At 41.1% G+C, this 16528-nt stretch overlaps 1 protein-coding gene and 1 long non-coding RNA gene across 11 annotated transcripts in view; one reads left to right on the top strand and one right to left on the bottom strand.

Moving 5' to 3' along the window:
- The first annotated feature begins 657 nt into the window (after window positions 1–657).
- The window catches only part of PTPN12 (protein tyrosine phosphatase non-receptor type 12), an 86881-nt gene continuing 71010 nt past the window's right edge, over window positions 658–16528 (top strand). The window contains exon 1 of one of the 3 annotated variants that reach the window (XM_024115942.3): window positions 658–1019. In XM_024115942.3, the coding sequence (XP_023971710.1) occupies window positions 921–1019 (99 nt within the window). In that variant the 5' untranslated portion in view covers window positions 658–920. Of the gene's footprint in view, window positions 1020–1289; window positions 1352–16528 lie in introns of those variants that run through there. The other 2 variants (XM_028490151.2, XM_028490152.2) reach the window with 2 other exon arrangements.
- Window positions 6158–16528, bottom strand: part of LOC102980705 (uncharacterized) — a 131653-nt gene continuing 121282 nt past the window's right edge. For 7 of the 8 annotated variants that reach the window (XR_008617442.1, XR_008617444.1, XR_008617432.1 and 4 more), the window contains one exon: window positions 6158–9569. This is a non-coding gene — a long non-coding RNA (uncharacterized lncRNA). The remainder of the gene's footprint in view (window positions 9570–16528) is intronic. The other variant, XR_008617440.1, reaches the window with a different exon arrangement.

The following is a 16528-nucleotide window of genomic DNA, read 5'->3' as shown; positions in this document are numbered from 1 at the left end:
GCCCTCAACATTAAGACATACCTGCGGCGAACGTGGAGATGACACTACTACAGTCCCAGCATGCCTCTCTTCCCACCGCCGCCCTCCCCCGCCCCCACTCCTAGACTCTGGCCGGCCCGGACTTGTTGCCCCAGCCCATGGCTGGCGGCGGGCGGAAGCACTCTAGAAATATGTTTTTCCCACTAATAAGGCGGTGAGACCGCAGTTTCCAACTCAAGTCCTACTCCAATTGAGTAGGGTTTGCCCGGCTGTGTCGAATTCCCTCCTACAAGCGCTCCTGAGACCTACGCGCCGCCCGGGCGAGACCACGCCCCGGAAGTGGAGTCAAGTCTCCTAGCCGAGTGCCGAAGCGCCTCCCAGCCACTCCTAGACGGGCTAGGGCCGGCGGGGCGGGCTTGGGGGCGTGGCGGGCGGGGGCGGCTCGGCGCGGCGTAGCGTCCGGGACGGAGCCGCTGCGCGGAGCCGCGGGTTTGGGTGGCGGCGGGGGCGCGCTCGTCGGGAGAGGCGGCTGCGGCTGCTAGCCGGGAGGGAGGGAGGGAGGGAAGGAGGAACCGGGAAGGGGTTGGGGGGGCAGGGCGGTCGGAGAGCCGTGTTCCTAAGGCGGTGGCGGCGTCTCCGGCAGAGCAGGAGGAGGGCGGGGAAGGAGGATGGAGCAAGCTGGGGGTTGGGGTTGGCGCTAGCCGCAGTGGCTCGCCCCGTACTGTGGGAGAGCGGCGGCTGCTCCTGGAAGTTGTAGGATCGGGAGCCGGGCTGGTGCCGCCGCTGCCACCGCCTTGGGCGGTGGGGAGGAGCAGGGAGCGGCGGGGGTCGGGAGAGAGGGGTCGGGTAGGGGGAGCGAACTGGGGAAGACTGAGCGGGCTCTGCGCCGGGCGGGAGGGCGGCGGGGGGGCCAGCGACCGCAGCCGGGGGGACGCGGGAGGATGGAGCAAGTGGAGATCCTGAGGAAATTCATACAGAGGGTCCAGGCCATGAAGAGTCCGGACCACAATGGGGAGGACAACTTCGCCCGGGACTTCATGGTGAGTCCCTCCCCTCACTGTCGACTCCTCTCGCCGGCACCGGAGCCCACTGCAGCCTCGCCCGGCCGGCCCGGGCCGCCAGCGCTTTGTGTGCGGCTGTAAGGAGAGGGGCGGAGGGGGCGCGCGCCAGCCCCAAGGGCCGGGTGGACTCGGAGGCCGACGGGAGGTGAGGTCGCCTCCGCCCCTCGGCCGCCTTTTCTCCTCCCGCGATCGCGGCCCCCTCCGCCGGCGTCCGGGACGCGAAGGGAGAGGCCGCCCGGCCGAGCCCGCACTCAGCACCGCCGCCAGAGACCACCTATTGTTTCTCGGGCCGGGAGCCGGAGGCGAATGAGGTACAGGCCGGAGGGCTCGTCTCTCCTCACCTCCCCATCCAACTGCTCCTCCAGGGAGGGTCGAGGCAGGGAGGAGAGCGTGTCGCAGCTGAGGGAGGAACGGGACTCTTAAGGTGGCAATTAACTCGTGGGGTCCCTTTCCTCAAGCTGGTCTCAGGGCTGGGCAAGGTAGGACTGTTTGCCGTTCCTGGGTTCGCAGTTATCTCCGGTGCATGGGAAAGGGTCTGTCCCTAAGCAATCTCGTGGTTTGCTCAATTTCCATTTACCCCTGTTCCATCTCTGGTCTCTTGAGACCCAGGTTGGAGATGGTTTTGGGGTCAACGTGACTTGAGGTTGAGGGGGTAAGCGCGTGTGTGTATGTGTGTAGAGGTGGGGAGGTGCGTGGTTATCCTGAAGGAAGCCTACTTCAGACTCCCTAGGGGACACTGCCGAAGGCAGAGGGGATGTGACTATCACTTCCTATCCGGGGTGGGGGTGGGGAACTTGGGAACAATAGTCGTGTTGAGGCGGAGGCGACCGTACGGGCCGAAGCCCTGAAGTGGGAGATAACCTTCGAAGTCTCCCCAACCCCCCCCCATCCGACACCCCCCTCCCCCCCTTCCGCCCTCTGCTTGTACAGGCGGGCTGGAGAGGAGGTTAAAAGTCCTGGTCGTGGAATTGCTCTTGGTCCATCACTACGAGGGGGTCAGATCCGAAGGCGTGGGACGAGAAGTCGACTTCCTCCATTGCCTCCCCCCACCCCCCCTGTATTTTTCTGCTGGACAATGTTCCCTTTAGGGTTGTTTCTCGGCTTAGGAGGCGGTGGTTGCGGCGGCTGCTCCTACGGATATTGCGCAAGACTGGGGCGTTGGAAACCCTGGAGGTCTGGGGAATGGAAAAGGAAGTGGGACTTTGGGAAGTGGCTGCTCCTTAGTCTTGGCGGGGTTTGGGAATGGGAAATAGGCTAGGGAAAATTTTGCTCCCGGGCCAGATACACCTCCAGGAATAGTCACTTAACTCTGAAATTCGCGATTGTTCTAGGGATACACAGTTAATATGTATAAAAATGAGTGAGCAGCAAACATTGGCTAGTTTTTGTTTCAAAGTACAGTTTAATTGTTTACAAGGTGCAGTTGAAATGGCTTTTAGTGCTGAAATAATTTTTCACATTTTAAAGAGACTGGTCTAGTAAAGCTTTAGCGTTAAAATTCTTAACCCTTAACCTTACACAATATTATAACAGTGTTGTTGGAACTTTGTGATTCCCGCCTCCCTAGACCAATAGTAGAGGAGGCTAGGAGTTAGGTTTTGTTAGTATCTTTTGAAGGTACAGAAAATGTTGATTAAGTAATTTATGCCTTATTTTAAAGATTTTCTCTTGATATTTAGCCTGTGTATTTGAAAAATTACTTTTTGATCTGAAAAGGTTAAAGAAAAGAAAACATGTTCCCTTTTTACTATTGAGAATTTTAAATGTGTTGGTATCTTTGGAATGGTATCACAATAATTGGACAGAGTCCCCTTTTTACTACTCTTCGGCCAAAAGAGAAGAAAATATTTATTTAGAATATTTTAAATGTTTAAAACTAGTCTTACACAGTCTTATTTTGGTTGTGGAAGAAGAGGTGGTGTGGTCCCTGGCCACTAATTCTTTGCATGCTAATCATCTTGTTATCCATGGGCATATCCTGTCAGGAAAGAGCATTGTTTGGTGATGCAGGCCATCAGGACAAGTGCCCAGTCTCTGAACTCCTGTACAGGGGAAGTAGCCTTGGGTTCATGCTTTGGGGATGAGTCAGGGATTTCTATTGGAGATTTCTCCAGGACTAAATGAGTTTCCTTTTTCTTCCATAATACCTAGGGATAGTTAGGGGATTCTACGCTTGAGATTTGATTACTAGGGCTGTTCTTTTGTAGTGCTTGCTTTTTTTATTCCGTGACTTGATAATCAATAGCTGTAATTAAGGCTGCTAGTTGGTGCCTCTTTTTCCCTTGACTAGAAGGCTGGAGGGGAAACTTTGTCCCCTCTGCCATGGAAAGAGAATATGAGATCAGCTGATAGATTCTAACTCTTCTGTTGTTCTTAAATTCTGATGTGGATTAAAAATGCATTTAAAAATTTTTAGCATTTTAGAACTGAGTCTTAGGGGTAATCTAGCTACTGTAGTATAACCTTATTCAGATATGAAGTGATAATGTTCATTGTTTCAAATTTGGAAATTATACAATAATAATTAAGAATGCCTTACCTGTAGGAAAGTGAAATGGGCATTCAAACTGTGGTCTTTCCATTATTCCGTTCAGCCTTCCTATAGTCCTATCTCCCACAGGCTATCTCTGTTAATGTTTTTAATGCTTCTCTGTGACCATACTACATATATCAATACCATTTAATAGTGGAAATTTTTTTCCAGCTTAATATTGAAGTGTTTTTCATTTGTAAAAATGATTTTAGGTGGCTACATAATATTTCACCTAGCCACTGTCTTTTAGCTTAACTATTTTCTTATGGTTGAATGTTTAGGCCATTTATTTTCTGCTATTATATGTCATAATTCTGTAGTGAACACTTATGCATAAAGCTTTATTTTGGATTATTGCATAAGATATCTTCCAGTAGTGGAAGTACTAGATGAAGGGATGTAAACATTTAATATGTGTTTATGAATAACTTTTTGAAGAAGTTCTGTCAGTTTATGCAACTGTCAGTACTGTATGAGTGTTCATATAATAATTATCTTGGATCTTTGATAATTTGATGGTTGAAAAATGGTATCTTGTTTTAATTTGAATATCTTGATACTAGTAAGGGTAGAAATTTTTCCTCTCGTTGTTAACTATTCTGTGAGTTGTCTGTTCTTGGCCTTTGCCTGTGTGCACGCCGTTCTGTGAAAGAGGAGAAAACTAAGGTATTGAGATGGTGTAAACTACGGCACCAAAATGATTACTTTACAAGTTGATGGTTAAATAGCTAATCTGTGGCAGATCCAGAACGTGATCTCAACTATCTCGATTTTTAGTCTTCTTTATGAAATGGGAGACAGTGATCATGACAAGTAAATGTGTATGGTAGGGTGGTGCACATTTATGTTTGACAGATGTTTTACTCCCATCTCTGCCATTGGCTAGTTTTCTGACCTTGGGCAGGCCACTTGAAAGAAAATGAGTTGACTGAGTTTTCTCACCTTTAAAAGAAGAAAAATACTACCTACTTCACAAGACTGAAATATGAGACTGATATTTAGGGTCTTCATCTAACAAATTATTGTGCTGTCTCTATATTCTCAAATGGCTAATTTATGTAGTCAGTTACATGTAACTAGAGATAGAAGGAAAAAGAGATGTCTGGGCTTTCCGTTTTCGGTAATTTTCTTTTGCTTTTTAAAGCTTTGTCATGTATAATTAAAGTACTGAAACAAGAAGTACATTTATAATGATTAGGCTAAAGTTTATACACTAGACACTTGTATATAAAAAAATCATAAAAGACAACAGTGAAGCTACAAATATGGCAGTTTCAGTTTAAAAACTAGTTCTCTTTCTACTTATGAAGATGAAAACAAAAATTTAATGAGTGGACTTAGAGTATTTAAAAAACAGGATGCAGTGGAGGTGTGAATTATAGTACTTTTTTGTGAGACACTGGAAGAAGAAGATTTATGGACATTTTTTTCTAAGGCTAAACTGAGGTATAATAGCAAGCATTCCTATGTTAAAATGCTATTTAAAATAACTGATATTTTATTTTATTTTTAAAAAAAGATTTATTATTTATTTTTTAAATTTATTTTTGGCTGCGTCGGGTCTTAGTTGGGATCTTCATTGCGGCGCGTGGGCTTCTCTCTAGTTGTGGCGCGCTGGTTCCAGAGCACGTGGGCTCTGTAGTTTGCGGCACGTGGGCTCTAGTTGAGGTGTGCAAGCTCAGTAGTTGTGGTGCGCGGGCTTAGTTGCCCCATGGCATGTGGGATCTTAGTTGCCTGACCAGGGATTGAACCCGCGTCCCCTGCATTGCAAGGTGGATTCTCTACCACTGGACCACCAGGGAAGTCCCAATAACTGATATTTTAAATTAATCTGAATTTATCAATCACAAGTAACTGCAGAACTACCTTAGTAGTTATGCATTTCAGGGAATTTATTATATAAAACCATGTGCTCTACTAATAGTAATCCTGAAGGAACTTCTCAAAACAACCAGTTTGCTTGCTTTGTTATGATTAAATAATTGTTGTATTGTTTTTAATCTTACTACAGTAGTGTTTTTGATTTTATAAATTATTTTAAGTAGAAAGGAAATTAACATTTTTTCATCCCTACTATATGTTAAACACTGTGCCAGGTATTTTACACTGTGTGTTATTTAACATATTGGCAATTTATGAGGCAGATATAACCTATATTTTACAGGTAAGGGAACACACTCTGAGAAGTTTAGTATCTTGCTTGACTTCAAAACCTGTTCTCTTTATCCCGTTTCTCCAGAATGCATCTGAGGTCCCTTAGGACCTGGCTGGGACTAGGCAGGTGGTGGAGGATGTGTCGCCATGCAAAAGGATGGAGGTTTCAGAGTTGAGCATATTTAGAGAGTGGTAGATAATCTGCTGTAAATAATGTAGCAGTTCTCACACCTTTTGATCTTAAGAGTCTTTTACACTCTCAAAAATTACTGAGGACTCCAAAGAGCTTTTGTTTATTTACTGTATTAGAAATTAGAAGATATTTTAAAAAATAATTCACTTTAAAATAATGATAATAAAGCCATTCTATATTAACCTGTAGACTATATTTTATGACAAGTAATTATTTTTCAAAAAGTTATTGGTGGGAAGAAGCATTATTTTTATATTTTTGCAAATTTTTTAAATGTCTGGCTTAATAGAGAGCTGGATTCTTATAGCTGTTGCATTCATACTGTTGCATTATCACTTTTCAGTGTCACGTGTCATGTACTCTCTGGAAAACTCCGCTGTACACTCCTAAAGGGAATGAAGGTGATTAAAAAAATCTTGTACTAAAGTCTGTGCATTTGCATATTTACAGGTGAGGAAGCATAACTTAGTATTGTTAGGAAAAGAGTTTTGACCTCACGGACTCTTTGAATTGGTCTGGGGGTGGGCCATCACCAGATTTTGAGTAACAGTGAAATAGTGCATGATAAAGGCTAACATGGTGCTGAGAAAGCTAGGGTAGGGATCAGGTGTTGAAGGTTCTTGAATCTGTGCTGGATACTATAGATCAGTAATAGTAATTCTGAACAGTAACACACTACAGGTCTTAGAGTTACAGGGAAAGTAGGCAGGTGTTAAGAAAATAGACATTCTGTTTGAACACTCCAGCAGTGTTTCCCCACCTCCAGTTGTCCCCTCACCACCCCAGCCTGTTTTACTTTGAGCCTTCACTTATATCATTCAGGTTGGTTCTGGTAAAATGCTGAGAATCAGTACTATAGGTCTCTGCAGATCGCTGCATAGTTTAAGAAAAGTAAGCAGTCATTTGACAGATTTGTGCTGCAGAAAGTTGATTCTGATGGTAGTATGAAGAATGGATTACCGGATTGAAGGAGAGCATTTTTGAAGCTGTTGAAATATAGGGAGTGAGATATGAGGGCCTGAGCTAAACTAAGACAGTAGAACAGAGAGTGTACAAAGGATCTGATAAGGATAAAGGAAGAAGTCTCAAAGAGTCACTATGTGAGTAGTGAAGGAGACAGGAATGTTGTAGTATGACTCCAAGGTTTCTAGCTTGGTATACCGTCGCTCAAGTTGGAAGGTACTGTTTGGTAGGGTAAGGAGGAAGAGAGGAGACACAAGCAGAGGAGACCAAGCAGAAGATGGAAGAAATTTCAAAGTCGAAGAGAATGAGTTTAGCTTTGGACACGTTAAAAAGAGGTGCCTATGAGACATCTGTGGAAATGTAGATCTCGAGAGAGCTGAGGGGACAGAATTAAAGCATGTAAGAGGTATTTGAAAGCATGAAAGTGAAACGAGCTTATTCAGACAAGCCTGTAGAGTGACCAGCTTTAGGTTGGTTGAAGAGCATCAGCATTTAAAGAGCAGCTTCTAAACGGAAGTGCTAGTGATTGCTCTCGGGAAGGTGTGCTCAAAGAGGAAGGAAGGGAACCCAGAGGATGTCAGAAAAGCCTGGGAGAGTTTCAAGAAAGGAGTAGTCACCGAAGTCTGATACAGTGATTCTGGGAGGACCTGTAAGGTGAGCTTGAGAAAGCACCCATTCTGTTTGCCAAGTAGTAGTGATTTGGTGACTAGAAAAAGCAGTTTGGGGTTGGGGTATGGGAAAAAGCCAGACTATAGTGGGTTGAAAGAAGAAATAGGTGAAGTGGTATAAATTTCTTCCATTTACTTTTAACATTCTGAAAGGAGATGGCAGAAGCCAGAGGAAGACACAGATCCCCTCCCACCCTCTGCTTTTTTAAAAAAAGATGAGATAGGGACATTTTTCATATATGCATTCCTTATCTATATCTTTTTTGTGAAATGATTGCTGTTTAAGTATAATTTTAAAAGACAGATAACAAGACATTGTCTTTTGGTTAAATAAGACCTCTGAAGTTTTGATTTAAGGCTAGGATTTGATTTGTTAAAAAATAGGAGGGGAGGAAGGACTGAAAGCCTGGCAAGATCTTAATGCTGCACAGACTAGATAAGTATAAAAAACTTCATCGTTGTTAAACTGTTCAATATTGTGGCTTGTAGGTGTTTTAAAAATTAATAACAGCTTTATGGAGATATAATTCACTTAGTGTAAAATTCACTCATTTAAGTTGTACAATTTAATAGGTTTTAGTATATTCACAAAATTGTGCAACCATCACCACAATCAGTTTTTATCACCCCCAAAAGAAACCTCATACCCATTAGCAGTCATTCCTCCCCTCCTCCCCCCTCCCCGCAGACCTTGGCAACCACTAATCTACCTTCTGTTTCCATAGATTTGCCTCGTCTAGACATTTCATATAAATCGAATCAGTATTCTGTGACTGACTCCTTTGACTTAATGTTTTCAAGGTTCATCAGTATTGTTGCATGGTCAGAAATACTTCATTCCTTTTAATGACTGAATAATTTTCTGTTGTATGGATATACCATATTTTGTTTATCCATTCATTTGTTGATAGACACTTTGAGTTGCTTCCACATTTTGGAATATTTTGTATATAGTAATACATAAGATGTAATATATTTTGTATTTTATGAATAATGCTACTATGAACCTTTTACACAAGTTTTTGTTTTGCACGATGTTTTTGATTATCTTGGGTATGTACCTACAAGTATGTTTAACATTTTGAGGAACTGCCAGAGTGTTATCCAAAGCTGCTCCATGTTTTACGTTTCTACCAGGAGAATGCACATTTTCCATTCCCACCAGTTTCTTTACATCCTCACCAATACTTGTCACTGTCTGTCTTTTTTATTATAACCACCTTAGAGGGTGTGAAGTGCTATCCTGTGGTTGGCTTGTAGGTTTTTAAAGTATCTCAGTAAGCTTATATGAATGGTGCGGTATGTCTAACATGTCTTTAAAGCTAGAGTGAAAGGAAGTATTTTCCAGTCGTAGCATCTGAGCTAATCTTAGTCCTTTCCCAGTGCCACTGGTTTAGTTAAGATTTTCTTACCTTTGATGAGTGTCCAGCCAAACATATGTATATTTTAACTAACTTCAAAAGTGGAAGTGAACTTTTAAGTAACTTTCCAGACATGGCTCACTGAGATAGCACAATAAAAATTTACCTCGTGTTAATTTTCAAGGATGTGTTCCTGTATTTAACTTTAGAATATTGTTACCTATTTTTCCTTCAATATTTGATATCTAATTTGGAAAAGATTTTGAAAGATTGAAACTGACAGTAAGGCATTAGCATTTAGATAGATTAAAATTTTTTGTTCGTATGGTAAACATTTCTGGGTTTCTATAGCACTCAGTTCATTAGATTCATAAACATTTACATTTCTGATTTCCCCAGACTGAAATCCTCCAAGGCTGCAGACTGGGACTTAGTTATCTATCTCTGTATCCCCATTGCTTAATATAGTGCCTGGCATTTAATAAGCATTAATGGCCATTGCATTGCAGAAATTGTAGCGAGCTTAATGCTGTAAGACAGAGCTTGACTCTTCAGGTGGTCCGAGGGGCTTGTCTCTTATACCAGCATGAGAATTGCTTTTTCTTCCTCTTACCTACAGGTGTGCTGGCACAAATGTTGTTTTATTTTTAGTATCCACTGAAAAAAAGAAAATAAAAGATAACGTATTAGACTGAATTTAGTAAAACTTTTAAATAAATACATTTTTATTCATTGTAATATCTTCTACATAAATGTGAAAAACAGTACGGTGCGTATTTTTCTCTGGACACTGGTTGATATGCATAAGGATTGAGGGAACCACTTAAAGTAACTACTTGTATATCCTCCACCCCATGATTAATTTTAATAAAATGTCCACTTTTAACTTTTGGTTTTAGATTTCACTAAGAAAATCCAGATATCATGTCACTGGCATCTCTTCAACAATAGTGGTATCTTGTAAGTCGTGGGTGTTTTGGGAGTGATTACAGGAATAGCTGTTGTTCTCTCCTTGCCTCTAGTTTCTTGCCTCATCTAATTCATTCCATATATCATGCTCACTTTCCTAAAATATCACTTTCAAGTGTTGGCATCTGTGGGATAATGGAGGGCATACGGGTTATAAAATCAGAAGATGTGGGTTTGAGTCCCCGTGTTGCTGCCTAGTTCGGTTTTCTTTAATACATCTATGTAGAACCGTATTGGAAACATGGTTTTATTTTTATCATCGAAAAATATAAGTTCAAAAAACCCTCAAGGCTCCCTTTGATGACCATTAAAATTATTGGAATTTTAAATGCCTAAGGCAACTCAAAGCATCAGACCCAAGCTCTGCTTTTTTTCAAACTATAATTATATGTCTGTCTGTCTTACGAATTTCCCTTTCTCCTATCCCCCTGCTGCCTATTTTGTAGCTTTTGCCCTGGTTTAGAGTCACAGGCCAAACCTGGCCTTCCAGAGCCTTCTTAACATAGTCTCTCATACCTTTCCAGTATTAAACTCCTGTACTCTGCAGTGTGTGTCCTTTCATTCCTCTGGAATGAGCTATTTCTCATCCTTGAGCATACCCACTGAATGAATGAAATCTTGCTTATCTGTGTTTGTACTGTTGAGCATATTTTTCCCCTTTCTTAGAAAACTTTGCTTCTATTTTATAGACGAATGCCTTGAAGATCAAAACACTAAAAATTTAGAATGACTTTACTACATTCACCCGGAGCTCAGAAGTAAGAATTGTAATTAACTCTCACTTTCTGAGATAAATATATTAGCCCAGTTTATCTTAAAGCACTTGTTCTCCATTGCAAATTTGATTTTTAATACCATGGGAAAAAAGCCTTCATTAGATTTGAGTTGAAGACTTGCTAAAGCAAGTCCAGTGATATGCAGTTCTTCTAAACCACTAGTCTCTTCCAAACAGGAATTGAACCCCTCTCCCAGCATTTCATATTTCCTGTAGTATTTAAATTTTTTAGATTCATGCATTCAAACCTTGACTGTTATCTCCTTCCCTCTGAAATAGCACAGATATCTTGTTTCTATTTGTATAGTATTAATTATAATGTCTGTGAACTGGCTTATAGCAGATATAAGTAGTTGTTCCCCAAAAGTTTTTCCTAGAGAATGTGGATCATGTTACTCTCAGAGGCTTTGGGGTGTATGCTAATATCTACATTTCCTATAGTAACTGTTTTTAGATGTAATCTGCATTTGAAAAGCTATTTAACAACAGTTGAGTAGCTACCCTGGTAGGCACTGAAGGAATGCAAAAATGGCAGCCCTGTCATCCTTCCATGGTTCCTACTATCCACCATTCAAAAGATGTTCACTGAGTGCCCACTGTGCCCTAGGTACTGTGTTTAGAATTGGTATTTGAAAATATGACAGTTGTTGCCCTTAAGAAGTTTACTGGCTGTGAATAGACTTGTGAGAAGCAGCAAGAAATTTTCCTGGGGGCAGTGCATGGGCTTCAGGGGGTTTGTGAACCCTTTCAAATTATGCATAGTGTTTTGTGTGTAAGCTCATTGGGAGAGGGGTGGAGAAGGTTTATAGCTCTTAGATTCTCAAGGGGTTTGGGTTTCAAAAATCTTAGAAACTCTAGACTAGTAGAAAGATAATCAGCTTTGGAGTCATCAGGTAATTAATATCTGTCCTGGCCCTGTTATGATTATAAGCAGGTTATCTAGGGAAATTGGGGATATAATACCTACCTAGAAGGACCAAGATAATATGTATGTAAATCTTCTAATGTAGTACATAGAAGATGGTCAATAGTAGTTCAAGACTTGGTATTACTCTTAGGAAAGTGTATTCAAGATTTAAACCACAGAGGCAGGAGAGCCTAAATCTGCCTGAATAGAACATGGACAAATTCAGCATGGAGGCCACATTTGACTTGACTCTCGAAGGAAGAGTTTGTCAGGTGGACTAGGATAAAAGGCATTTCAGAGATAGAAAGCAAACGGCACTTGCAAAGACACAGAGATAAGAACTGTGGGTTTTAGATGAGAGGAACAGGGTGGCAGTGTAAAAAATAAGCAAAGCCCATATACCCAAATAAATAGGGGATTCCCAAAGGGAGAGCAGCTTAAATGCTGGGCATGAGATGAATATAATATTGGCCTCAGCATTCCTGAATGTTTTGGTGAGGAGTGTTCTGATGTCTCATTATCGTGGCATAGTTGTTCACTCTTATAATGTATGGTTTGGTTGGTATGAAGGATCTTTTTATTTATTTATTAAAAAATTTTGTTTTGGCTGCGTGGGGTCTTCATTGCTGCATGCAGGCTTTCTGGCTTTCTCTAGTTGCAGCGAGCAGGGGCTACCCTTCCGGGGGCTATTCTTTGTTGTGGTGCACGGGCTTCTCACTGCGGTGGCTTCTCTTGTTGTGGAGCACGGGCTTAGGCGCGTGGGCTCAGTAGCTGTGGCTCGCGGGCTCTAGAGCACAGGCTCAGTAGTTGTGGCGCACGGGCTTAGTTGCTCCGCGGCATGTGGGATCTTCCCGGACCAGGGCTTGAACCCGTGTCCCTGCATTGGCAGGCAGATTCTTAAGCACTGCGCCACCAGGGAAGTCCCTGAAGGATCTTTTAAAAATGGAGTTACAGAAGCCCAGTGTTCTTAAATCTGGTAATTTTACCTTATCCCAGATATATAAAGTAATACACTCTCTGTTTATATAGTTCTTAAGTGGCCAGATCAGTGTTTTTCATTGGCTTCTGTTAAAAGTGCCCTGTAAAAAAATTACATTAAAAACAGTCTTTAGAACCTCAGCAAGTTATTAATAATGGTAAGCCTCTGTTAGTTTGGATTCCTCAGCATATTTGAGTTTTCTAAGAGATGACTCTGAGAGATTTTGAGACTACACATTTGGGGCCAGAACCAAAGTGAGAAAGGAAAGGAGTTCTAGCTCCCGTGCTATGAAAATGTGGAGAATGGCTTTTGTGGACACCTTCTCCCCTCACTGTGTACACTGGATTTACTCATAGGTCATAGACCCTTTGATGTTAAAGGAAACATGAAAGCTGTTTAAGGAGCTTGTTACAGGTTTTACGGTTAGAAGTTGGCAAAGCTGAGTTTGTCCCAAATAAGCAAGATGTATAATAGTAAGATGCTTTTTCTATGACATGATGTTGCTTAGACCAACAGTTGCGTTCTTATTCTTTAGGGGAAAAGTCAATAAAGGAAAAAAAAGGGGGGCATAAATATCCTGAAAATTATAGAAAACTTCTTTGTTGGTGTAGATTTTTGGTTGTAGCCTATTTGCAAACCAGCTTAAGTGGAAAAAAAAATATTGCAGTAGAATACTGCCCTTGAGCTGCTTTAAGGACAGGAACCAAGAAATGGAGAGCCATCCGTAACCTGGGTGACTCTTCATTTCAGCCCCTCTGTCTTTCTGTGGTTCTCCATATTTTTCAGTTTCTGTGTCTATCTAGGGCTGCTTGGATACTTGTCTTTGCTTCTCTGTGCACCTGCTTTACTCTTAGCTATGTGCATTTGACTTTCACTGTTTGGGGCTGCACCTGCTATTGAATAAAGGCATCCCTTACGGTGATCTAACCTATCTCATTCACTTTATCTCAGTTTAGGGGAAGAACTCCTTATGACTAGAATTGCTCTATCTCACTTTCACAATCCTGAAGTTCACATCACATCAATCAACTTGCCATGGTGAAATGGGTATTGTGTAGTATAAATGTGTGGAGTTGACCAAGGTGGGGAACTTGTTCAGGTGTGATTGATAGGTACTTTTCTTAAAGAGAAAAGGGATAGTTCCCTAACTAGGCAGGTAGCCCAAAGTGTATTCGTTTTGAAGCAAAACAACAAAAAAATTTTGACTATTTTAAGGTTTCAGCCCCAAATAAACTCCACCCACCTTCTTTCAGAGAAGGGAAAAAGAAGCATAAGGAGTCCTTGTGAGTTGAGAGAACATTCGGTTGGCTCTGGCAGAGCGTTATTTCACATATTCAGTACATATTAAACGTCAAACTTTTAAGGTTTCTGTGTAGAAACTATAAAATTAAGATAATCTATAAGCTGCATATTTATGGTACTTAAGATTTAAGTTGTAATTTTTCAGTGTTAAAATATGGAACCAGAATATTACCTTCTTGCAAGGAAGTGTAATTCTAAAGATCAATTTTATCAAAGTATTATATTGTTATTTTCTTATTCTCTCTCTGAATATGTATCTGAAATTTATCACTATCTGAAAGACTAATGTATTTTCTTCACAATAGATTTTACATTAATAAAACAAATCTAATTGTAGTTCCTGGATCATCTAAAACCTAAGTGCTGTAATACTGTGTTCGCCTGCTTGCCTGTGCACCTCTGTCTTCTTAGCTTTCTCTGTCTACTCTGTCCATTGGCCTCTTTGTGCCTAAGATTTGTTAATGGGTGTTAAGAGATAAATCTGGATGCACTGTGTAATTTAGAAATTTCCTGTAATTTATGCCTAGTTGTTTGTAATCCTTTACTTCTAGTGCTGTAAATAGGTTATATGTAAATGCCAAGGAGGAACACAGAGTAGGTGGGTATTAATAATAGGATTTTGCAACTATTTGAAGAAATTGAATGTGTTCAGATATCTCTAAACCCATTCACTGGCATTATTAGACGTTGTACAAAATAAATTTTTTTTCATTGCTTTATAATTTAGATAGTAGAAGATTAATTATTAAAGTAAGAAGCACCGTTTTAATGTTCAGTATACCAGATGCTTTGATCTTTTCATTTTATGGAAAAGTAAAGAGGATGGATATTTTAATAGTTCAAAAACTAGAAATTTTTTTTGTGTGAAAGACAGCATTCAAAGAAACTATTAATGGTAAAATGAAGGCTTAAACTAAGCTTCCTTGAATGAGTAATTAGGTGGGCAGTGGCTAGCTCTCCTTCCTTGGCCTCCTCTTCATTCCTTTAACCCCCACTGTAAGCTGATTTCAAGCGCTACCATTCTGCTGAAATTGCATTTACTATGGTTGCCTTAGATCTCCTGGACATATCCAGTAGATACTTTATAGTAGTAGTGCGTAGCTTTCTTGTTGCCTCTTTAACATTCAGCACTGTTGACTTTTTTTTTTTAAAGTCCTTCCTGCCCTTGATGTTGAAGCATCATTTATACCTAGTTTTTCACCTACCTCTTTAGTCTCTCTCCTCTATTTTTGGCTCAGATGCAGCATACCTTCTATTTTTCATGCTCTTAGGTCTTACGGGAAATATAATTGAATATTGGATATTTAAAAATAAGAGAGAATCTTGCAAATCTTGTAAAATAGACTACAGTGACATGAATTATTCTAATGCTGTTTAAGCGTTTCAAAGAGTAATAAAATTGATATTTTCTCATGCTCTACATTCATGTGATGGCAGGTAGATTATTCTTAAGGTATTTTTGGAAAATGCAATTTAATCTAAACCAGAAGTATAAGATGAATATTTAACCAACACATTTAATTTTCTGTTGTTGCTTTATTATATGCCAGTTTTTATATTGTTTACAAGCCATGTTTTGTTTACAAACCATATATTGTTTATGCCATATCTAATATTTTCGAATATGTTCCAAAATGATCTCACATTCTGTTGGCCAAAGCAAGTTATAATGCCACCTCAACTTCAAGGGGTTGGGAGATAAATTACACCTTTTAAGTTGGAAGAACTGTGAAGTCACGTGTGGTTTTCATAAAGGAAGAGTTGAAAATCAGGCTATTAATATGATCAGTCTACCATATGACAGGTGTAGGGGATATTATTATTATGTAGAGTGGTTAAAACATGGAACCAGGACTTGAAATAGTGAGGGAGTGAGCCATGCGGTTATCTGGGAGAAGAGTATTCCAGACAGAAAGATCATTAAGTGCCCAAGTATTTGAGTTAAGAGTATGTTGAAGGGATATCAAGGAAGCCAGTGTGCTTGAACAGAATGGGTGAGGAAGAGAGTAGTAGATTTGTAATAGTGTTGGGAGTTACGGCAAACCATCCAGGGTTCTTGTAGGTCATTGTTAGGACTTTGGCTTTTACTCTAAATGACATGAGTTTTACTCTTAGGTATGATGTTAACTTACATTTTAACAGGATCACCTTGGCTGCTGTGTGGAGAATAAAATGCAGAGAGGTAAGGATACAAGTAGAGACCGCTTAGAAAGCTATTTGAGCTGTTCAAGCAGGAGGGCCTGGAGACAGTGACAATGAATATGGAGAAAAGGGATGGATTTGGAAGGCAGTCCTGAGCATTCACAAGATTTGGTGATATTGGAGGGTGAGGAAGAATTTATCTGAGCTAATGTGGACGCTAAGTGGTAGTGATGAGATAGGGGATACAGGACAAAAGATAAATTTGTGGAGTTGGGTACTGAGTTCAATTTTAGATGTATGGAGTTTGAGTTGAATTTAGATCTCAGGCCAGTCATGGTTGGCCCTGTAGCTCTCTAATTTGTTGTGTATGGGTGATCATTGAACTCATGGAAGAAGATGAGATTTCTGAGATAAAGAATATATACTGAGGGGGCTTCCCTGGTGGCGCAGTGGTTGAGAGTCCGCCTGCCGATGCAGGGGACACGGGTTCGTGCCCCGGTCCGGGAAGATCCCACATGCCGCGGAGCGGCTGGGCCCGTGGG

This window comes from Physeter macrocephalus, chromosome 5, assembly GCF_002837175.3.
Source record: "Physeter macrocephalus isolate SW-GA chromosome 5, ASM283717v5, whole genome shotgun sequence".
In the NCBI taxonomy this organism is placed as follows: Eukaryota; Metazoa; Chordata; class Mammalia; order Artiodactyla; family Physeteridae; genus Physeter; species Physeter macrocephalus.
This window is presented reverse-complemented; position numbering and strand designations above follow the sequence as displayed.